This window comes from Vulpes vulpes, chromosome 2 (genome assembly GCF_048418805.1).
Source record: "Vulpes vulpes isolate BD-2025 chromosome 2, VulVul3, whole genome shotgun sequence".
NCBI lineage: Eukaryota > Metazoa > Chordata > Mammalia > Carnivora > Canidae > Vulpes > Vulpes vulpes.
In genome coordinates this window covers 146,408,567-146,433,803 of record NC_132781.1, presented here as the reverse complement: position 1 = coordinate 146,433,803, position 25,237 = coordinate 146,408,567, and the positions used below count along the sequence as shown (strand labels likewise).

The window sequence follows — 25,237 nt, the reverse complement described above, 5'->3', positions numbered from 1 at the left end:
AACCAAAGCAGCAAACCCTATTTAAAAATTATGATTTAAATATATTTTATTTACTTTTTTACAGTAGTGAGGTATAATTACATTTAGAAAGTGAATATATTTAAAATGTACATTTTTATTAATTTTGATATGTGTGTAAATCATAAACCAAAAGTATAATCAAAGTAATAAACATTGAAGTTCCACTTATTCATTACAGGGCATCAAAAGTAGATTAAAATTGTCACAACAATCTGTGAATTTGAAGAGCAATTGATAGAGATTATGCAGTCTAAAGAATAGGAAAACAAAATGACTAAAATGAACAAGGAAATATGGGATACGGATAAGCACAACAATCTATGCATAATTCAACAGGACAGGGAGATGGGAGCAGAAAAAAATTTTGAGGGAATAATGGATGAAAACTTATCAAATTTGATAAAAAACATAAATCTACACATTTGTGGAGCTCAGTGAATTTCCATGTAGGATAAGCTCAGAGAAATCCATAGATAAAATAGTAAAAATCCTAAAAGACAAAAGAGAAAACTTTGAAAATAGCAAGAGAAAAACAGTTGATGTATCAGTTAACATTTTGATCGACACTTGGATTCTTCAATTGTTTGGCTATTACAAATAAAGCTACTGTGAATACTCATGTACAAGTCTTATATTGACTTCTACTTTTCTTTGATAAATACCTAGGAGTGGATGACTTGGTGAAATGGTAGGTGTTTTATTAGTATTTCATATAACCAACTTTTATTTTTTTCATATAATCAACTTTTAGATTACTTCTTGATACCACCTGTGGCCTTTAATACCCAGTAGGCTTTTTTGAATTACTGTCTTACTCCTGTTGGGCAGTTTGTCATCTTATTGTTTAGCTGTTTTCTCCCTCCTTTTTAAAGAGTCCTAGTTATTCCTTTGAGTCATGTCATTAACTATATGGACAGCTTGTTAGTTCAGAAGGTGTATATCCTATTTTTTATAATACTTGTGATAATTTTAAGTTAAAAATCACACATCTCAATTTCTCTAATTATCAACATCATATATGAAATAAGATATTGTCCCTCCCTTTATTAAATCAAAATGAAGTAATACACAGTAGTCTTTTTTTTTTTTTTTTTAGATTTTATTTATTTATTCCTGAGAGACACACAGAGAGAGGCAGAGACGTAGGCAGAGGGAGAAGCAGGCTTCCTGCAGGGAGCCCCGTGCAGGATTCGATCCCAGGACCCAGGATTACACCCTGAGCTGTAGCCAGAAGCTCAACCACTGATTTCATTTTTTTACCTTCTATCAGAACCTATTTCAGCATTTATAGTTTCCTTTTTTAAATTAATCCTCCTCACTCCCCCCCCCACATATTTTTAAGCAGTTAAAACTTAAAAGTTTACAGCACAATTAAGTAGAAAGTACTGAGAGTCCCATATAATCTCTTACCCATCCTCCCCCAGTTATCCCTTTTATTAACGTGTTGCATTTGTGACACATCTGTCACAGTTAATGAACCAATATTAATATATTAATATATTGTTTAAACTGGAGTTCATAGCTTACATCAGGGTTCACTTTGTGTTGTACATTCTATGGGTTTTGATAAATGTATAAAGACATGTATCTACCATTACAGGATCACATAAAATAGTTTCATTGCCCTAAAAATCCCTTATGTTCCACCTATTCTTTCCTCCCCCTCCCTAAACCTCTAGCAATCACTGCTCTTCTTACTGTCTCCAGTTTTCCCTTTTCCAGAATGTCATATGGTTGGAATTATGCAGTCCGTAGTCTTTTCACTTAGTAAAATGCATTTAAGATTTTTCCTTTTTCTTTTTTTTTTTTTTGGCTTGGTAGTTCATTTCTTCTTATCACTGAATAATATTCCATTGTATAGATGTACCATAGTTTGTTTATACATTTGTCTATTTAAGAACAGCCTAGTTACTTCTAGGTTTTGTCAGTTATGAATAAAGCTACTGTAAACATTTATGTGCAGGCTTTTGTGTGGACATAAGTTTTCAGCTCACTTGGGTAAATACGGGGGAGTCCGGTTGCTGGACCACAAGGTAAGAGCATGTTTAATTTTGTAAGAAACTATCAAACTGTCTTCCATAGCGGCTGTACCACTTGCATTCCCACCAGCAATGAATGACAGCTTCTGTTGCTCCACTTCCTTACCAACATTTGGTGTATGCAGTGTTTTGGATTTTACCTAATTTAGTAGGTATGCAGTAGTATCTCATTGTTTTTGTATTCTTTTTTGTAAATGTATTTGCCACGTTTGTTTTTTTGATAATAGACTTATTGAGACATAATTCACCCAGCATAAGATTCACTCCTTAAATAAGTATACAATTCTGTGGTTTTTTAATATATTCTTGCCCATATAGCCATTATTGGCCACTTTCCATCCCCCCCGTCCCACAAGCACCTAGAAACCACTAATTTCTTACCCTCCCTCCCCCAGTTTTCCCTTTTATTAACATCTTACATTAGTGTAGTACATATTCTGCAGTTGGTGGACATTTGAGTTGTTACCAGTTTTGGTTGTTATATATAATGCTGTTATAATCATTCATGTACAAGTTTGTGTGTAGACATAGGTTTTCAGTTCTCTTGGGTTTTCAGTTCTCCAGGAGTGGAGTTGCTATATCATATGGAAATCCTGTATGTAACATTTTGAGAGACTTAAAAACTATTTCCCAAAGTGGCTGCACCATTTTAGTATTGCACTGGCAATATAAGAGAGTTCTAATGTCTCTACATCCACATCAACACTTGTTACTGCCTCTTGTTTTTATTTTAGCCACCCATTTGTTTTAATAGGTGTGAAGCCATAGTTTATTGTAGTTTTGACTATTTCCCTAATTACTAATATCATTGAGCATCTTTTCATGTGTTTATTGGCCATTTGTGTATTTTCTTTATAGAAATATCTATTCAAACTCATTTTTAACTAGGTTGTCTTTTTCTCATTAACTTCTTTACATATTCTTGATGCAAGTTCCTTCTCAGGTACATGATTTGCAAATAATTTCACCAGTTTTCTGGGTCTTCTTTTCACTTCTTTGATGGTATTGTTTAAAGCACAAAAATTTTTTATTTTTAAGTCTAATTTATTTGTATTTTTCTTTTGTCATTTGTAATTTTGGTGTTATATCTAAGAAGCCATCACGGTCATGAGAATTTATTCTTACATTTTCCTTTAAGAGTTTTACAGTTTAGTTCTTATATTTAGGTTAATGGTTCATTTTGACCTAATGTTTGTATGTGGTATAAGGCATAGGGATACAACTTCTTTTGCACGTGGATATCCAGTTGTTCCAAGGACCACTTATTGAAGATTTTTCTTTTTCTGTGGAATGGTATTGGCACTCTTGTTGAAAATTCAATTGAGGGTCACCTGGGTGGCTCAGTGGTTGAGTTCTGCCTTTGGCTCAGGACAACATCCTGGAGTCCCGGGATCGAGTCCCACTTTGGGCTCCCTGCGTGGAGCCTGCTTCTCCCTCTGCTTGTGTCTCTGCCTCTCTCTCTCTGTGTCTCTCATGAATAAATAAATAAAATCTTTTTTTAAAAAAAAGGAAAGAAAATTCAATTGACTGTAAATGCAAGAGTTTATTTCTGGACTCCCAGTTCTATTCTCCATTGATTTATAGTCCCTTCCTTATGCCAATACCACACAATCTTGATTACTTTAATTTAATTTAATTTAATTTTTTTTAAAGATTTATTTATTTATTCATGAGAAACACAGAGAGAGAGAGAGGCAGAGACACAGGCAGAGGGAGAAGTAGGCTCCATGCAGGGAGCCTGACGGGACTCCATCCCGGGTCTCCAGGATTATACCCAGGGCTGAAGGTGGCGCTAAACTGCTGAGCCACCGGGGCTGCCCGATTAATTTTATAGAAGGTTTTGAAATCAGGAAGTGTGAATCCTCCAGATTTGTCCTTTTTCAAGATTGTTTAGCCATTCTGGGGCCTGGGTCCATATTTCCACATGAATTTTAGTATTAGCTTGTCACTTTCTACAAAAAAATGCAACTAGGATTTTGATAGGGATTGGATTGAATCTATAGATCATTTTAGGGAGTATTACCATATTAATAATAGTAATTCTTCCAATCCATGAACATAGGAGTCTTTGTTTATTTAGGTCTTCTTTAATGTATTTCAACAATGTTTTGTGGGTTTCTAAAAAAATTTTTTTTTGTTTAAATTCAGTTAATTAGCATATAGTGTATTATTAATTTCAGACGCAGAGTTCAACTATTCATCAGTTGTATATACACCCAGTGATCATTACATCACGTGCTCTCCTTAATCCGTCACCCAAGTACTCCATCCCCCTACCCCCTTCCCTCTAGCAACTCTTAATGGTTTGTTTCCCTCTGATTTTGTCATATTTTTCATATTTTTCCCTCCCTTCTCCTATGCTCTGTTTTATTTCTTCTGTTTTGTTTCTTAAAGTAGTTTTTGAATATATAAGTCTTACAGTTCTTTTAAGATTATTCTTAAATGTTTTATTTTTTTAATATTGGAAATTGAATTGTTTTTTTCATTTCTGTTTTGCATTGTTTGTGGTTTATGTAAGAAATACAGTTGATTTTTGAATATTGGTCTTATATCCTGTAACCTTTCAGAACTTGTTTATTAGTTTTTCCAGTGGATTCGTTAGGCTTTCGCATGTAATCCCATGCAAGATCATGTAATATACACATAGAGCTACATTTATTTCTTTCCAGGTTGAATACCTGGATACACTTTTTTTTCCTGCTTGCCTTGGCTAGAGCCTCCAGTATGACATTGAATAGAAATGGCAAGATCTGTTCAGATTTTCTATTACTTCTTGATATAAACAGTGGTTTGTATCTTCCTAGGAATCCTTCCATTTCATTTAGGTTACTGAATTTATTAGCATATAGCTATTCACAGTATACTCATGTATTTTTTATTTCTGTAAGGTTGATAGTAGTGTGGCCTGAGTCCCTCCAGATTTTAGTAATTTGGGTGTTCTCCCTGCTTTCCTTTGTCAATATGGCTAAATGTCAATTTTATTGAACTACTCAAAGAATCAAGTTTTGATGTATTGATTTTCTGTTTTTGTCTTTACTGTTTTTGTTTATGTACTCTCTAATTTTAGTATATCCTTCTTTCTTCTTGCCTTAGTTCAATTTGCTATTTTTCTGCTTTCTTAAGGTAGAAAGTTAGATTATCGATTTGAATTTTTTAATACATGCTTTTATAGCTACAAATATTATAAGCACTGATTTAGCTGCATCTCAAGTTTTAGTAAATTACATTTTTGTCTTTATTCATCTCAGAATATTTTTAACTCCCCTTGTGATTTCTTTTTGACCTTTGGTTATTTAGGATTTAGTTTCATATATTTGTGAATTTCCAATTTTTTTTCCTATTCATTTCTGATTTCATCCCATTGTGATCAGAGATTGTACTTTGTGTGATTTCAGTTCTTTGAAATTTAGGTGTTTATTTAATGGCCTTGCTTATGGTCTGTCCTGGAGACTATTCCATGTGCACTTGAAAAGAATGTGTGTACTGCTGCTGTTGCTGGATGGATTGTTCTCTAGATGTTTGTTATGTCTGATTGATTTATAGTATAGTTCAAATCTTCTATGTCCTTGTTGATCTTTTCCTAGTTGTACCTATTATTAGATATATAGAGATAAGACTTAGATATGGATTGTCTACATCCACCTGAAGAGATTTATTATAAGGAATCAGCTTATACAGTTGTGGAGTCTGGGAATTCCAAAATCTGCAGTATGGACTGGCAGGCTGAAGACCCAGGGGAACTGATGGGCAAATGAAGTTCAAAGGCAGTTTGCTGGAGAATTTAATTTCTCTTGCTCAAGGAGGCCAGTCTCTTTGTTCTATTCAGACCTTCAACTGATTAGAGGAAGCCCCTCCACTAGGTGGAGGGCAGTCTACCAAAGTTCACTGATTTAAATTTTAATCTCATCTGAAAACACTCTCCGAGTTGACACACAAAATTAAACATCATAAATAACATATAAAAATTTAGCTTCAAAAAAAATTTAGCTTCAATAAGTTCCCCTTCCCTCTTTCTTTGTGCAGCTATTGTCATAAAAAGTATATCTCTATACACTGTAAATCTATCAACACAGTAATATACAGTTGATTGTCATTATTGCCATAGCTGTGTTCTGTAAAATTGCAGCAAACATTGAATTAGTGAATACTGAATTATTGCTCCAAGGAGAAATAGGTTTGCCAGCCAGTTTGTCAGTTGATCAATATATAACCTTGTTTTATTTGTGTTTCTGTTTAAAGTTGATTATTTAATATATATTGTTCATTCATTAACATAGAACTCATGACTGCTAACACTATTACTCATGCCTAAATGAAGCTTACCTAACACAGCCTTGCTATCCTATGAACTTGCACAGAAAACACTTAAGTACTACTTTTAGGGGGTCTTTTAAACAGCAAAATCACTAACGAAAAGCACAGAAATGCAGAAAACATGGCACTATTACATAGAATGCAAAAAGGGTACATGTTTAGAATGTGACAACTGTAACAAGAAGACGGCATCATTCTTGTTTGACTTCAGCTGGGAACATCTGCCTTGGGCTGTGTGTTTTCTTGTGTCTGCAGGTAACTGCAGAAGCACCACAAGTATTAATTTTTGAGTTGTAAATAAATTCTAGGTATTAGGCAAATTGGCAAATTCAGAAGCCATGAATAATGAGAACCAACTGTAATTATTGTTTTATGAAGTCATTTGAATCAGATAAAAGAAGATCAGATTACAAACAAAAAATACATTTATACTGGCTTTTGTATTTACCAATGCAGTTATTTTAACAGGTATTCTTTGTTTCTTTGTGTAGATATAGCTTAGTGTCCTTTCACTTTAGCCGTTAGTATTTCTCGTCTAGTTGGCTAGTTATAAATTCTCTCAGTGTTTTTTATCTGGGACTACCTTATTTCTCCTTCATTTTTGAAGGATAGTTTTGTTGGATATAAAATTCTTGATTGACAGGTTTTCTTTTCCTTTAGCATTTTCAGTATTTCCTTTACTGCTTTCCATCCCTTGTGGTTTCTAAGGCAAAGTCAGCTCTTAATCTTATGGAGAATCTCCTGTACTCAATGATTAATTCGTTAATTCCTTACACTGCCATTCTAGTAGAAGTGTTTCTTCATATTTTTAGTTTTAATTCTATGCTTAAATGATTTCATTGTTTCTGGTCCTTTTATTATGATTAATCTATTGTTTAGATGGAATACATCTTCAGGTTACTTTTTTCAAGGATTTGTTTGTAGGTTATGTTTTGAAGCCTTTTATATTTGTTAACATGTCTTTGTTGTCTACACCACTCATCTCCATTTGTTTTGCTCACATATTGTATAAGTAAAAATTTTTGAAAATCTGTTTATATACAAATCTATATTTTAACAAACAAATGTTTGTGATAATAAACTGCCATAGACTGGATGACTTTAAAAAAATAAAATAAAATAAACCCCAGAAATTTATCTTTTCACAGCTCTGGAGTCTGGAAGTCTAAGATCAAGGTGTTGGCAGGTTTGATTTCTCCTGAGATCTCTCTCTGGCTTGCAGCCTGCTGCCTTCTCACTGTGTCCTCACATGGTCTTTTCTCTGTGCCCATGCATCCCTAGTTTGTCTATCTCTGTCTTTGCTTATAAAGGATACCAGTCATAATGGATTAGGGCCCCACTCATTTAATCCCATCTGTCTCAGACCCTATTTCTAAATACAGTCACATACATTAAGGGAATAGAGTTGAATCTATAACAGAGTATATATATATAATATACGCATAACATATATGTACCATTGTACTAGTATTATATACTTATATAACATTGAATTTTAAAAGATAAGTATGTTTTTAATGAAAAAAATGTATTCTAGTTATATTATTGTTTTTATATCATAATGTGGCTCTCAAAGCTTATTCAAGAAATAAAAATGTCTCTATCATTTTCTTGTTTACATCTTTGCCTCTATTTAATAATATTTTGCAAGAATCCTTTAAAACTATTCCATTTATTCATTCATTTCTAATCAATAAAAACAATCAGGCTGACATGGACTATAGTATACTGTAATTCCAGTGCCAGCAGGTAAGTGAGGGCACCACTCTTCTCCTAGGATATCTCCTAATGTGTTGCATGCTCCAAGTTGAGGGTATTTCTTCCATTTTATACACGAAATATTTTAAAAAGGAATTTCTTTCTGGATTTAACTGGATTTCTTTCTGTTTTATGGGTAAAGATGAATATATATACATATGTATATGTATATGTATATATATACTATTACTATACTATTACTATTACTATATATACATACATATATGTATGTATTACTATATATACATACATATATGTATGTATATATAGTAATAGTATCTGCTTGCACTTTGGTAAGTCATTTTGATGTTTCACTGTTGTGACCACTAGCCTAAACACAAAATAAAATGGGTATTAATTCATCATAATTGGGTAGTGGGTTCATGGGTGTTCATTTGTTTTGCTTTGTGTCTTATGTGTGTTACATATATTCTGTTTTAAGGTTTTAAAATTTTTAAACTACTCATAATTTTGCTTGAAAATTATGTTTCAATAATAGTCTATCATTTATTATTGCATAAGAATAATCTAATAAGGTTTTTTAATCTATAATGTTGGATCTTCCAGAATATTTTCTTGATTATTTCTCTAATTATACTGTATTTTACATTTGTTGAGATTTTTCTGTAGTTATATCAATTAGCTATGAATTAGGTATCTTTATTTTTTATATATCTATCCCTTATGTGGCTTTAATGCCTTTTACTAAAATGTTCTGGACATTTTTTTTCCAAGTTTGTCCTTATCAGTTACTTGATTTCTTTAGTATTGTGTGTGACTTCCAGAGTTGGTTTTAATTATTTTATTTTACTTCGTTTATTTTTTACTTTTTGTTGTGGAAAATTTCAAACATAACAAAGGTAAAGAAAAAATAGTACAGTGAACCATATAAACTCATCATTCATGCTTAACAATTATCATCCCTGGCCAATTTTGTTTCATCTGTTCCTATCCATTCTCCACTACCCGGCTTCTGTTTATTTTAAATCAAATTTTAGACATATCTTTCCATAAATATTTAGTATCTGTCTCTAAAAAATACAGACTTTTAAAAAAATATAACCATATTGTCATACTTAAAGATGATAGTTACCTAGCCATCTCTAATGAGTAGAGTGTACTCCTGGATTGCCTACAAACATCTGTAGTTCTCTTGCCAGAAATTGTTATTGAAAAACAATTCTCAGCATACATGCCTCTCCATAGTTTATTTCACCTCTGATTTCATGATCCTAAGAATAAAATGTTATATCATGTCTATTTCCATTTCCAGTCGGACTGTGTAGGTAGGAATTACAGTCCTAGCATGGATTTAGAAAAACATTTGATTGAGAAGAGAGAAAAAAATAGCTCTAACTGATCTTGAAAACAACTTCTGTTTGTAGTTGAGTTAGTCCATCGAAGCCCTGGCTCCAAAGTTCAGGAAAAAAAGCAGAGATTTGGTAGCTATGAAGTTCTTACTGTGGGGCATCTGGATGGTTCAGTGGGTTAAGTAGTTAAGCGTCTGCCTTTAGCTCAGGTCATGATCTCAGGGCATAGAGCTTCCTGCTTTGCGGGGAGTTGTCTTCTCCCTCTCCTTCTGCCCCTCCGCCCTCTTATGCTCTCTCATACTCTCTCTCTCTCTCAAATAAATAAAATCCTTTAAAAAAAAGTGCTTAACTGTGATTTTTATCTCTCTGTGGACTCACCAGTTTACTTTAAGGTGTCATTTGAACGGTGATTACTAGAAATTCTATTTATCTGGCTACTGATCAGTATTTGTGTACTTGATCTTAACCAGAAGTCCAAGAAGTGTTTGATAAATGTCTGATGTTCTTTTGTGTTTTCCTAGATAACAGAGGCAAACAAATTGGGCATCACTGGCTCTCTTCTTATAACCCAGATGTCCTGTAATGCATTTCTTTTTTTTTTTAATTTTTATTTATTTATGATAGTCACAGAGAGAGAGAGAGAGAGAGGCAGAGACACAGGCAGAGGGAGAAGCAGGCTCCATGCACCGGGAGCCGGACGTGGGATTTGATCCCGGGTCTCCAGGATCGCGCCCTGGGCCAAAGGCAGGCGCCAAACCGCTGTGCCACCCAGGGATCCCCTGTAATGCATTTCTTAAAATACCTCGTTCATACTTGAGAAACATTCATTTATTAATTTCCCTACTTTCTTTAAACTCCATTGTCTTTTCATTTTAAGAGAAAAAAATTACTTGGACAGGTCTCACAGCCATTTCTAAAACTTATCCAACATGTATATATTGGATTTATTTATTATTTTTTTAAGATTTTATTTATTTATTCATGAGAGACACACACAGAGAGAGAGAGAGAGAGAGAGAGAGAGAGAAGCCGAGACACAGGCAGAGGGAGAAGCAGGCTTCATGCAGGGAGCCCAATGTGGGACTAGATCCCAAGTCTCCAGGATCACACCTTGGGCTGAAGGCGGCGCTAAACTGCTGAGCCACCCGGGCTGCCCTATATATTGGATTTAATTAGAGCCATTAAAGAATAGGTTTTTATTTAATAGATTTAACTAAGATTGTCCTATTTTCCATACATTGATTAAAAGTTTCAGATAATTGGTACACAGTAAGATTACTCTTAACCAGTTCTCTACTGGGCATAATTAGTATGGTCTTTGATGTCTCAAAAGTACCTTATTTTTATAAGGTTAAACATTATTAAGTCTTGTGAAAATATGAATAGTAGAACTTTCTGAAAATTGTGTTCTAGATAAGCACTGAGTTTCCAATAATGAATGTTTACCAAATTCAAGATTCTCTGTAAAAGGCTTTAATTTAAGACTAACTTATCGATATGTTTAGCAATAATTAAAGCTTAGAAAGGGAATCAGAAGCAAGGAAAAACTTGTGCTGTAGTAAAAATGATCATTGGTAAGTATTTTAGTCCATTTACTTCCTTTTTGAATATGTATGTCAACTTTGTTTAATATTTATACTAATCTACTATAATTAAAGGTGATAATATAATATGTTAAATATTAAGAACATGTAGAAGACACCAAGTCCTGTGTAGACCTTTCCACAATGAGTGCCTGTGACTTGGAGCATTTGAGTAGTAACCTAAAGAATATATATTTTCTCATATCTAGTTCAGCATTTTAAGAATTTAATTGATAAATTAAATAATTTCCCAATTAAAATATTTTAAGAGATACTGATATTTTGCTCATTAAAAACAAAAATTGGGGGAGCACCTTGGTGGCTCAGTGGTTGAGCATCTGCCTTTGGCTCAGGTCTTGATCCCAAGGTCCTGGGTCCCTGCAGGGAGCCTGCTTCTCCTTCTGCCTATGTCTCTGCGTCTCTCTCTCTGTGTCTCTCATGAATAAATAAGTAAAATCTTAAAAAAAAAAAAAGTTTTGTTTTTAATGTCTTTTAAAAGTGAATTTTTCCTTGTGCTGTATCAGAATATAGTAGCCTAGTAATTTTTACTTGTTTACTTTTGTTTGGAATCTCTTTTCAGTTAAAGACTTTATAACCAGATTTACTGATAATGTTTGAGAAGTGTACTAATTATTTTGTCTTACCTAAGAATTTGAAAATACTCTATACATCTACTTTATGTTCCGAAAGCAGTTAAGAGAGGATGTGTTACCAAGAGAGAAACTGGTTCTGTAGGATTGGTAACTTATTTATGACCACCAAATCAGTCATTAGTAAATAGACTTAAGAACAGAGCTTAAAGGAGTAATTTTTGCTTCTTTGTACTTTCATATTTTTTCAAAAATTTTGACATTGAACTTTTTTTTCTTTAAGTATTTAGAATGCAGGGAATGTAAAGAATGGTGCTTGGGTTTTAGTGTTATCCCTGTGTTTCTCAAACTAACTGTATTGAACAGAAATATCAACCATGCTAATATATCATATGTGTTTGTGTTTTAGCTTTCTATTGGAATTGCTGAATTTATTTAAATTTTTATGTTCTCTCACAGGTGTTGGATCCTGAACAAAACCATAACTTCACAGACCATTATCTAAATGTGGCCTTTGACCTTTCCCAAGTTCTTTTTATAGCTACTGCCAACACCACTGCGACTATTCCACCTGCCTTGTTGGACAGAATGGAGATCATTCAGGTCCCAGGTACCTGATTCATAAATAAAATCATTATTTGATATATTTTGCCTTTCTAAGCAAAACTCTTAAGTTCTGCAGTGGAGTTTGAATAAAAAATTGATTTGCCAGTATATAATCTTCAAAGTTCTAAGTCTGTTAAAAACCAGCTTTTATGTAAATTCAAAGTCTGGAACAACAAAACTTTGTTTTAGCCATGACATACAGGATTATGTATGTGTTCTGTAAGACACCAAGAATAAAGTTTGCATAACAATTTCAGACTTAATTTAGCATTAAGACATTCTTAGCATTAAAAAAAAATGTTTTCCAGTGTCTTAGAAAATAAGACATTCTTCTTTGAAACCATTTTTAAACAAATATATAAAAATATATTTTTTTTTCAAAATGAGTATCTTCAAACCAAAAATAGATCTTTACATGGTCAGTTTACCTTCTTGTCTATAAGATTTTAAACTTTTTACTATGTCTTCTTTTTAGATATTTCTGTCAAGTAGTTCCCTATTTTTTTTACCTGTTTTTTTTTAACCATGTTTTCTCCTTTACTGGAGTGTGTAAAATAAGGTCCTTTAGTTACTAACACTAAATAAACCTGTTTATGATTATTTTCCTTCTTTTAATTACTTAAAATTATTTTTCCCTAGAAGAGATGAAACATAAGTGGGTATTTGTTATAATGAAAATACGAAGAATCAATTTATTTTTTGATTCTAAATATGAACTAAATAGGTATTTCATATTAACCTGAAATAAATTTTTACTATCAAGTGAATGATTATTGCATTTCTTAGTTATCTGTAAGCCTTTTAGTTTTTAATACTTATTTTAAAAATATGATAGAGTAAAAAATTGCTTTGTGCATATTTATAAGACTAAAATAGAGGCACTGGGGTGGCTGAGTCAGTTAAGTGTCTGCCTTCAGCTCAGCTCACAATCTCAGGGTCCTGGGATCAAGTTCTGCATTGGGCCCCCTGCTCAGTGGGAGTCTGCTTCTCTCTCTGCCCCTCCTCCCTACTTGTGCGCGCGCGCTCTCTCTCTCTCTCTCTCTCTCTCTCTCAAATAAATAAAATCTTAAAAAAAAAAAAAGACTAAAATAAATAAGAGACCTAATTGCCTGGAAATTCCCAATTAAGAATCTATAAAACGCACTGACATGAAGTGAAATAATCAGGACAGCCGCTACATGGGTGGACATATGATGCCAGTCTCTTCCTGTAGGTTTGGTTATCCTGTCTTCTACTTTTTTGGCATTTTTATTTCCTTAATCTACTTACAAGCTGTCTTATCAGTTCATCTTTTTTATTTTTGCTTGTTGAATGGAAAGGGGGCCTTTTGTTTAGGGAAAATTTTGTCCTACGGGATTTAAAGACAAAGTAAATCTATACTCATGAGGTTTTTAAATAAATAACATAAAGTCTTTTAACTATATAAATTATATGTGTAATTCCAACACGTAGAGGGGAAAAAACTTCTAGGAGGACATCTTAGTTTCTGTTTTGTTACTTAAATTTATAGCCAGAGTTCGCAAATAGCTCCCTTGCAGCTCTTGCCCTGGGATTCCACTTACTTGTTGTTTTAAGTTGTCGCAGTTAGGTATCAAATCATGCTAAAGAGAAGAGATGTATTATTTGACTATTAAATAATAAAAACTCACATTTGATTTAAGGAGAGAATTATCTTAGACATTTGATTAAGAATTTTCCTCTTCTTTAAGAGAGATATTATTTAATCAAGAGATTTTCAAAGCTGTGCTTAGTAAATGCTTTTTTTGTTTGCGGACAAATTCGAAATTTTAACAATTTAATTGGAGATTAAATTTTTTATTCTGATTATAATCTTAGTTGAAGTAACACTTAATAAATTCATTCTAAGTCCAAGATCCATTGAATCTGCATTTGATTCATTAAAAAAAAAAAAAGTGGCACTATGGAAGCTGTGTGAATAATTACAAAATAAGATCACTTTTTTCCCTAGGGTATACACAAGAGGAGAAAATTGAGATTGCCCACAGGCACTTGATCCCAAAGCAACTGGAACAGCATGGACTGACTCCTCAGCAGATTCAGATCCCACAGGTTACTACTCTTGACATCATCACCAGGTTAGTCAACCATCCTGAGGCCTCTCATTGTTTGAGTATAAAAAGAAAAAAGGGACAGTTCTACTGGCAACTCACAGCAACCATTCCTTTCTCTCCACCAGAATCCCAGCAAGCATTTCCATAACTTGATCTTTTTTAAAAATTTTTTAAAGATTTTATTTATTTATTCATGAGAGACACAGAGAGAGAGGCAGAGACATAGGGAGAAGGAAGAAGCAGGCTCCATGCAGGGAGCCTGATGTGGGACTCCATCCCAGGACTCCAGGATCACACCCTGAGCTGAAGGCAGACGCTCAACCACTGAGCCACCTAGGTGTCCCTCCATAACTTGATCTACACAGGGCTCAATATTATGCAGAAATTCAGACAGAAAGAGCTTAGAGTGTCTTCATAGCTGAGGACTTTAGCTGAGCCAGAATTTTAGCTTTTTCACAAGAGCAGTGCACAGGATTCATTTGATAAATTGAGAACCAAAAACAAGGAAAATATTGAGACATCCTATATGCCCCAGATCTTAAAAGTTAAATTCTCTTAAGAAGTGCATTGCTACTTTCAAACACCTGTCTTAAGTTACTCAGATTTTCTTCTCTTTGAGAGATTTTAAATATCCTTAACAATTTTCATCTTCGGAATTAACACTGGAACAATAGAGGGTGCTTTCCTGAGTTAGCTACCAAGTCCTTAAGCCTGTAGCAAGCAGGATGTAAATTATCTGAGTAGAGTATTGCTTCGTCTGATTTATAGATTGCATGTTTGAATGGAAAATATACCCTGTTGAGAATTTATATCTGCAACAGCCTCTTAGTTTTCCTGGCTCAGTGTTACAGATCCATTGCATCATCTGGCGAATTGTGTCAGGCTGCCAAATGCTCCTCATGCGGCCCTCTCACAGTAACTGCTGTTTTTCAGGAGAAGCAAAGTATCTCTCCATTTTGATCTTTGACTTAGAGTTTGGCCAGTCAGGCTGCTTTTTGATCTAAGCCAGCCTTCTTATGGAAGTCTATTTGGAAGTCTATTTAAATTTATACATAAAACAGTAAGACTAGATCTGACCTGGGAGTTCCTTTTCTTAACTTGTGATTCATTGCCTGGATAATGCCAGGAGAAATAAATTAGGTGATTTATATGCCGAAGTCTTCCAACAATAATATTATTCCAGATAACACCCCAGTGCCTTTGGGTAACTTTCAACAAATCACTTAACCTTTTTGATAGCTTCCCCATCTGTAAAATATGAGTGAGAGGAAAAAAAATATCTGGATCGAAATAATACTGACTTTGAAAAGTAATAATTATTTGTATTTCCCAGTTGTTGCTTGGGGAACTATTTCTTTTTAATATATATGTTAGCTCAAAACATCAAATATTAAAAGCTTATAGACATTAGGAAATGTCTCTGAACAGTTTCAATATTTTTAAAAACAGTACAGGTATTTGCTACTCCAAGCAGTGTTGGCTATTTAGTAATTTACCGAGATTAAATTATAGTTTTTCATCTTTTGATGTGTTTTTCATCTTTTTGTGTGTCATAGTCCTGGATTCCTAATGTTTGGGGGGAGGGTGTTCTTAGATCTCATCTAGTTGTGTGTGTGTGTATCCCCATAACTAGCCTCCAGTGCTAAAGGGCTCACTGCGGTCTACAAATAGGTACATAAATAAATTGTTACAAAATAATCTTTATTTTCACCTCCCTGTAATTTTTCTAGTTCTGCCCTATAGGAGCATCTGGAATCTAAAGGTAAATCCCTCCCTTGTATAGCCCTTCTGGCATTAAAAAAAAAAAAAAGTCAGATCCACTTCCTATAAATGTTCTCTTTTTCAAGCTAAACATTTCTGTTCTCTTTACCATTCCTCGTTACCCACTCTCAAGACTTTCACCTTTCTAATTAGTCATCTCTGAGTGCTGCCTGTGAAACCAGTGTCCCTTTTAAAATGAAACACCCAGAGTGGAACTCAATATTTCACAGGTGGCCTGAGGAATTGATGGTGTAGGACCACCAGCTCTCCTATTTTGATTATGTTTTTTTATGACTGTATCTCATGACTCTTAACTTTTTTAGGTTATTCTCTTGCCTGTTGTGCCTGCAGATACCAAACATCTTCAGTTGTTTTTCATACAAATTTCTGCTGAGTTTGGTCTCATTCTGTACTTATAGGGCAGCATTGAATTTTATAAAACCCAAATGTAGAAGTTTGCAATTACATATATTTTATTGGTTCCAGCTACCATTGCAGCAAATGGACTTCATTTTCATCTGGATTATCATTAGTTTTAGGTCCTCTGGAAATTGGCATATATAGTATCTTCATGCTCATGTAGGAAACATCAGCCACTTTTTATTGAATACTGGTGATTCTTCCCTTTTTGATTTTAAAATACTAAAAAAGGGTTGTTGTGTCTAGTTTCTTTCAGTCAGCTGTTAATGTTGGTATTTACATTAGCTCCTGACTCATTATTGACCACTTTAAACAAACAAACAGTATTTCATTTATGTTGTTGTGGATGTTATTATTTCCGGAAGTTTCTCCCGAACTTCCTGGTACCATTTCTGCACATTCATGTCATTCCCCTGTACACTTCCTCAATCTCTGTTCTTTCATCTTTTGTCCAGACCCTTTAATCTGAGCCCATCAGCGAGTTGTCTAGGAAGCTACACTGGGTTTTTGCTTTTGTTTTTACATGTTAGTTTGTTTATTTTTAACATGCCTCTCTGTTTTCTTCCTTACTGAAATTATATGCAGTTGTGTAATAATGGACTTTATGCTGATTGCCTCCTATCCTTTGGATTGAAATGAGTTTTACTTTATAGTGTTTTGCCAAGAGTTTTTATTTGTCTTTTCTCAGAACTTTTGAAATCTGATTCCCTAAAGTCTAGAATATGTGTCTGTCTAATCAAATCCAGTTTTTCAGGTACATCTATATTCTCTACCTGATGCTACCCATTCAAATCTATCCAAAGCTGGGTGACCAAATATGGTTGTGTTATATAATGGTTTGTGAAGAGGCTTATAGAATTTGAGTCTAACTTAAGTTTTTTTAAGAAAGCTCTGCTTAACCACATTTAGAATCTCCACAAATTCACTATGCTTGTATCAGCATATTTCCCTTCTTTAGAAGTCTCAAAGAAAATACACTGAATAGAGGTGACAAGCACAGTTCCTAGTGAAAACTAAATTTCTAAGATTAATTTTTGCTTTAGTTGGGAAAAAAGTTTTATTTTTCTGTTTCTTTCAGCTATATTTCAAGTGTAATAAATTCATCTAGAATTTTCTTAAATTGACAAATTTTGCATAAGAAAGCTCTTACATGTATCATCAAGGAGTAAATAATGATTTACGTGCTGCCAAATTTACTTTGGCAGTATAAATTGAAGAACCAAGGATTCATTTTTAAGTATAGGATAATAGTTGAAGATAAAAGTCCCTATAAAGGGGAAGGTTATAGCTGAAAATATATCTGAATATTTTAAAAAATAACAGTACTTTAAGGAGGAATTTTTTAAATGCAAGGAAGTTACTACTTAAGAAAATATAATGAACTTTTAAATGTATACTGTTTCATTAGTGTAAATGTTAATCATATTATTTCTGTCTATTTTTACAGGTGGTATTTAGCCAAAAATAAAATACTTTCCTTTGATGACAGGTATACCAGAGAGGCAGGGGTTCGCTCTCTGGACAGGAAGTTTGGGGCCATTTGCCGAGCTGTTGCTGTGAAGGTGGCAGAAGGACAACATAAAGAAGCCAAGTTGGACCGTTATGATGTGGCTGAGGGAGAAGGTCTGTGACCTTGATCTGGAGCTCTCAGGCTTGGTGGTAGGAGTCAATGGCAAAAAAAGTTAAATATGGAGGGATAGTGTTGGGTAGTCCTAGGAGCAGTGGCGCATATGACTCCACCAGTAAATACATCCAGTGAGTAAATAATAACTTGACATTGATGTATTTTATCAAGAGGATTTCTTTTACAAATAGTACAGAGTTTCAGCTAGAATAACACACAATATTAATGCTTTAATATTATAAATTTCTCCAGATTTATGATGGCATGCTTTATGTATGGGTTCTGGTGTTCTTTTTTCCTTCTGACCCAGACTGTTGTAAAATCTTTCAATATTTATAGCATAGAAAGTTATTGGACCAGTTAAAAAATCCAAGCTGTCTAAATACTGCAGGGGTAGATCTTTGTACTCAGGAAGAGCTTTATGTCATAATTTGTTTTTCTCACACATTTTCTTTGGTAGATATACAATTAAAATGTAATTTAGATTATTATTTTTAAAGAAATAATCATGGAGGTGGTGATGATAGGGAAAGAAGGGGAATTTTAGGACTAGACAATCAAATGTGAACATTTCTGTTGGTACCCAGTTAGAATGTTGTGGGTCTCTTTGTCCCAGACTCATACGGGGTTTCCATTCATCATACTGTGCTGCTACATAGCTTGCCAAAACTTGCTTTAACAAATATGACTTTAGTAGGGAATTGAAATTTTCTATAGTAAAGAGATTTATTATACGTTCTGTCATTTCCATAAGCTCTTTCTAGAATAGAGGTTGATGAATGTGGTGGATGAACCATAATTTGTGATATGCTTCGTGGAATAAATATAAACATCTTCCCTGTTTTTCCTTCTCTTGCTAAGCACAGTGCACTTTATCAACAAAAGAATGGACTTTCATATAATCTCTTATATCCAGTATGATGCTTCACCCCCGCTCCCACTGTGCCAAGAACCTTCCTGGTTCATTTTCTCCAGAGAGTAAACTTCCCATCTTCTGTGCAACTGGAGAGGGGGAGTGTTCTTGCTATATGGAGTAGGGTTACGGATCTTAAGCTCTAATTGTTTCTTCCACAGACTTTAACATTTTTCTGTTTAGTATCCTTCCTCATTGATATTTTCAGGGATACCTCCAATTCCTGAGTCTTTATAGGATTTTATGAATAACTACCCTTAAGATATTAAGATTTCTCCTTTCCATAGCCTAAATGTTTGTTACTTCCTCCCCACTCACTTTCTGTTTCATAAGGGTTTATGCTTTTTTAATTTCTTAATTGTCATTTTAGTAGGATTTGGAGAGGAAGTTTAAAGATAAACACATGTTCAGACTATCATTTTCAAAATCTGAATTTTTAAAAAGTGCCGTAGGTAAGTGAGTCTATCAAGAATGGAATCACTGGCAAAGTTGAGTGACGGTGAAGAACTGAGGTATTTTTCTTCTTCTCTTTCTAAAATATAAGGCCTAGGTCCTCCTGAATTCCCCCCCCCTCTTTTTTTAAATTTCCCCCTTTTTATTCTTAGAACACTCCCTTTGTGCTGTGGGCTGAAGCATCTGAGCTTATGTCTTTTTGTCCAAGGCAGACAATAAAATGAGGTTATCTAGTTCGCTTACTTTGAAAACTGCGTTTAGGATTGAGACAGTATATTTGGAAATTTATACAAATACATTTAGAGGGATTGATGCCAAAGGAGACTTCCCATAGTTATGCAGTACTTAATGTTTATACATATATCCATTAGCATATTTCCAATAATGTCTGTGATCATATTAGCTATTAAAAGATAACTCTGAAAAATTCAAGCACTCATTCAAACAGCTTACGAGCTATGTGGGAACATGCAGTTTTTCATGGCAACATTTATTTATTTACTTGTTTGTTTGTTTTAAGTTCTTATTTATTTAAGTAATTTCTGCACCCAACGTGGGGCTGGAACTCAGGACCCCAAGATCAAGAGTCACATGCTCTTCTGACTGAGCCAGACAGATGCCCCTGGTTATTTTTTCTTAATCCATGATTCACAGAACAAACTCTAAATAATAACATGATTAAGCAGATTTGAGTGATTATGATATTACCTAGGTCATACAGATGAATAAATAATTAGGATAAATACAAAAAAAAATTAGGATAAATACTTGTTTCTTGATGGTGATTTTGGTTGTGATTGTCATTAGAGGCCTGTGGAGTCTAAGCTAGTTCTAATATTGTTAAGATGCCCTTGAGTTTACTGTGAATGAGTCTCCTCCAGATTTTAATAAGATAATTATAAGGTATCTTGAAATTGATGTTTATCAACTCAGCTAATCCAAAAGGAAAATTCCTACAAAAGGGTCTGTGACAGGTTTTTATGCAAAGTTCAAATAGAGCTAGCTTAATAACAAAGTTTCTCATTACAAAATGAATTATTTAAAATTAGAGTATAAAATAGAACAGTTATTGTAGAAATTTCAAGGAATGTAGTGAGGGAGTTATTTTTAATGTTAAAAATATTGCTGGACTTGGAATTACTGCCAGGAAGAAAAGTAATTTCAGGCCACAAGCTTCAAAACAGGCAGAACCCTCCAGTGTATCGAACGCTGTCTCTGGACTAGGCCCAGAAACGCTGGTCTGTGAACAGTTGTCTTTGTATTTGTGGGGTCTGAACTGGCAGTTAAACAGAACAAATAATAATGGAGTTTAAAAGCCTGGTGAGATTTATAGTTGATCCACGTTAGAGGAGGAATATTTACGGTTTTGGTCACTTACCCATAAAGTATGGGAATTACTTCATAAAAGCAGTGCTGCCTATGTTTTCTGCATGTTACTAGTGTATTCTGAATTGCACTTTTCCTTTCTGGGATATTAGTTGCGTTGGGAGATTTAAAAATATATATATATGTGGCCAAAGTTTTAGTCTCCTTTTTCCCTGCCTTTCAGCTATAGATAAAAATGTCTGATTTATTCAATTTTGCATCCTTGGATGTTTCTCTGCAAAGAATCGGGCAAATGTCCATTTTTTTTCAAGTACATAATGTATCATATCTGTCCAGTTAACATCTAGTAAGATATTCCCCTCAAAAATTATCTTAGGAAAGGACTTGTATTATAATCAGTCCTTACAGTTTTTCAGAATAAGAAGCATTCTCTATTTTTAAAAAATACAATATTTATTAGAGAAGCTACCTTAAACTTAATCTCAAGCTGTTTCTTATTTCACAGAAAAGATTAAAAAGTTAGCTAGAAAAAAAAAAGAACACGGATTTAATGATTGTTCATGAGGTATGTAAGATGCCATTATACATTAGCTTTTAAGATATGACTTAAACCAATACTGTAACTGTTTAGGTTATGGAGATCACAGATAAATACTTAGAGGGAAAATGAATTAAACTAGCTAACATGTGAGAAGTGAATTGGGTACTTTGGGTCTGGGATGAAATTTCTGGTGGTAACATCATACAGTTTCAAGAATGACCATGTCATAGTCAGTCTGGATAACTAGTTTAATATAAGTCCTCCAGCTTGTTCTTCAGGATTGCCTTTGCTACTGTAGGTCCTTCAAATATCCATATAAATTTTAGAATCAGCTTGTCAGTTTCCACCAATAAATAAGTAAAAAATAAAATCTCCCGACACTTTGACTCATTGCATCAAATCTGTAAATCATTTTGGGGAGAATTGACAGTTTGATATTATCATATCTCCTAATTTATGACCAGAGTCATTTATTTAAGTCTTAACAATTATTTTAAGTGTTTTAATGGTTTTCAATGATGAGCTTTTGTATATTTCTTCTTTAGATATATTCCTAGTTATTTGATCTTTATGTATGTATGTTATTGTAAATGATGTTTTTAATTTTTTATTTTCTGATTTTTGTTGTTGCTACGATACAGGAAAACTGTATCGACCCATATCCAGCAAACTTGCCAAATTGACTTATTAATTTTATCTATAGATATTTCTGGATTTACTTTGTATTTCATCAGTCATCACAAATGCAAATAATGCTAGTTTCTACTTCTTCCTTTGCAGTCATACCTTTTATTCCATGTCTTCCCTAATGCTCTAGCTGGGACCTCCAGGAAGATGTTGAATAGAAATAGTGATTTAAAACCAATGTAGGCAGAAAAAAAACCCTATGAAGAAATTACCAGCCTATGTAGCCTTTGTTTTGTGCCCTTGGACCCCTACTCCTCACCTAATTGACAATGATAAAATCTCATTTGTACAGGATTCTCCGATTCAATATCCCTTCACAACATTCCTCGATAGACTCTATGCTTTGCCTGTTTGATTCTGCTAACAGACACATATTTATAAACTTGGCTATCTGTTTCCTAGTCCCTAGGAAAATAGAAGCTGTAAGTCAGAAAAAAAGCTGAGTAGTTGGATGGTTTGAGTCATAGGCAATAGGATTTGATGTCAATGAAAACATGCCTATCCTCTCATGATAGATTCTCTTGGGGCCCCTGCTGACCATAAAACGCTGGCTAGACCACAGATCTAACTGTGGCAATTTCTGTAGTTCGGTCTGTATCTCAGTTTGACTGGGTTGCATTTTGAAACATATTGTTTGTCTGATACGTTTGCCTTGTATACGGCAGTAAAATCAACCCAGTATTAAGTGGAAGAAGGTAGATGTAGTATGCTTAATTTTTTTGGTATGTCCCTTTAAGACAACTTTACAGTTAACAATGCGTCAAGATAAAATATTTGAATTTTATAGCACCAGTTCTCCTCATTCATTAACTTTAATTCTCCCAGTGGACCACACTACTGACCAGGAGAGGAAAGGTATCCTGCCACTGCCACTAAGTCTGCTTGGTACTCCCAGAGTTGGGGGGAGAGAGAGTGGGGTGGGCGGTGTCAGACACCCCGGGAAGAACCCTGGCTAAGAGGTTTGAATACCTGCTCCTTGCTTGTTGTGCTTTCTTCACTTTACATCCCACTCATTTCCTAGGACAGCTCTTCTTTTAGCCTTTCTCTGATCCACTTCCAGGAGGAATCCTCTTCTGTCAGGCCACCTTCAGTGTTCTTTATTGTAGCTTCCTGCCATTGGCTTCTTAGGCAGTAAGTGTCCTTTATGATAGTTATTTTAAGCGGGGCTCCTTTGTAATCAAAACAGGAAGCTGTTCCTGCAGGAGAATCAAGTGTTTTAATCCTTTCAATTTTGTTTTGTTTTTTTATCAGTTTTCTATAAATCTGAGTTGTACCCATTCTCTCATCTACTGCCATGAATGCATTTCTTGTACTAATGGAGAATACTGTAATATAATGTTATTAGGAAGTGACCTCAGAGCTTTATGTAACTTTCTGCTAAATTCTTCACTCTGACTTCTTGGAGCAATCTTCTACTTGTTGCAGGAACTCTCTCTGTCTTTTGGATTTTACATTAGTTACCTAAGGTTGTATAACAACAAATTACCCCAAAATTTAGTAGATTTAACACATTTAACAAACATTTATCATCTCATAATATCTGTGGGTCAGAAATTGAGGGGCAGCTTAAATTTACCTGGGAGTTCTGGCTCAAGACCTCTCATGAGGTTATAGTCAAGCTGCCCATCAACTGAAAGCTCAACTCAGAGATCTTCCAAGGTCACCTATGTGGTGGTTAGCAGACTTCAGCTCCTTGTTGACTATTGACTGGGTCTTCATTCTCTTACCACATAGGCCCACAATATGGCCACTGGCTTTCCCTTCCACCAGTGAGAATGATACATGAAAAGGGAAAAACAGAGTCTAAAACAGAAGCTACAAAATAAATAAATAAATAAATAAATAAAAAAACAGAAGCTACAATCTGTTATAATCATCACTTCTCCCACATTCTGTTGGTCACATAGACCAACCCTGGTATGATAAGAGATGGCACTACAAGGGCATATGATTCTAGGAGGTGGGGATAATTGGGGGTCATATCGAAGATGGCTCTCACAGATTCTTTTTTTTCACTTATTTTAAAGAAGGCTTTTATACATCTCATTCTATTAATACCACCCCCATTTCCAAGAGTTGAAATAGTTTGTTTAGAGTTCTAGAGAAAACCTGTGGTTTGGTTGTTAATAGAGACTGGAAATTTCTCTGCTGCAGAAACAGTTAAGAGTAGCTACATTACTTTATTGGGTGGGCCTTCAGGGGAGAAAAGCTTAATAAGACCCACAAGCAAATGAATAGTTCTTGAGCAACCACTGAAACAACCTTTATTTGTCAGCTTTTAATGTGGATTTTGTTGATGTTCTTGTTTGTTTTCTTTGGGGACATAAAAACTTTGTTAACTGTTTTTAGTGAGGCAAGGATAATGGAGTAGTTTCCTATTACTTGGTTGCAGCTACATGTAAACATCCTCAAGTGCCTGAACCTGAATCTCATATCTTCCTTTCTAGCTAGTGTTAGAACAAAAAAGAGAGAGTAATTTAAATGTGTGCCCCTGAACCCCAAAACCACACACCAGATGTTTGGGTATTTATTTTAGATTGTTACAATAGCAAAAAGTCAGATTTTTAGTTTCTGAAGAGATGCCTGTGTCTGATGGTTTGAGAAGTCTTTGAACACAATAAGACAAGTCCCAGTTTTAGTATTCGTGGAAGCTGGATTTAAATTGGCCTATATATTCCTAATTGTTAAGCAGCACAACTTGGAAAATTTCTGCTTATTCTTATAGAATTTACCAATCTAAAAGGCTGTAGCAATTCAACAGTCATCACAATCTAAGACACTGTCAGAAGGCTTTTCCTAAGCCAACACTGAAGTTCATGCTGTTGAGTATATGTGCATCATACTTGAGCTGATTTCTTATCTTAGAAGTTTTAATTCAGTTTTGCATTTTCAGTATTTAAAGTCTTGCTTCCCCTGTTCATGTTTATCTTTCCTTTGATTGTATTAGTAGCTCAGGACAAATACAATTTTCTAATAGTCAAAGGAACTCGGGTTAACTTTTGAGGAATATGGACTGAGCAGAGAGTTTTAGACCCAAGGCACCTGGCTTGCTGGTCGCTAAAGCTGTGGAGTTTGTAGGGTTCTGTTACAGCTAATTGGATTTTACAAACCAAGATTACAAAAAAAAAAAAAAAAAAGTTTAAATTAAACCTAGAGAATAAGGCTTTCTGTGGCAAATACTTTGCATTTAGAGGCCTATTAGGCAGCACGTTGTGTATA

General features: G+C 34.3%; 1 protein-coding gene across 1 annotated transcript in view; it reads left to right on the top strand.

Annotated features, from left to right (window-relative positions):
* Positions 1-25,237, top strand: part of LONP2 (lon peptidase 2, peroxisomal) — a 96,542-nt gene that overhangs the window by 42,106 nt on the left and 29,199 nt on the right. The window contains exons 9-11 of the mRNA XM_026014480.2: positions 12,075-12,225; positions 14,191-14,317; positions 17,964-18,097. Of these exons, the coding sequence (XP_025870265.2) occupies positions 12,075-12,225; positions 14,191-14,317; positions 17,964-18,097 (412 nt within the window). The remainder of the gene's footprint in view (positions 1-12,074; positions 12,226-14,190; positions 14,318-17,963; positions 18,098-25,237) is intronic.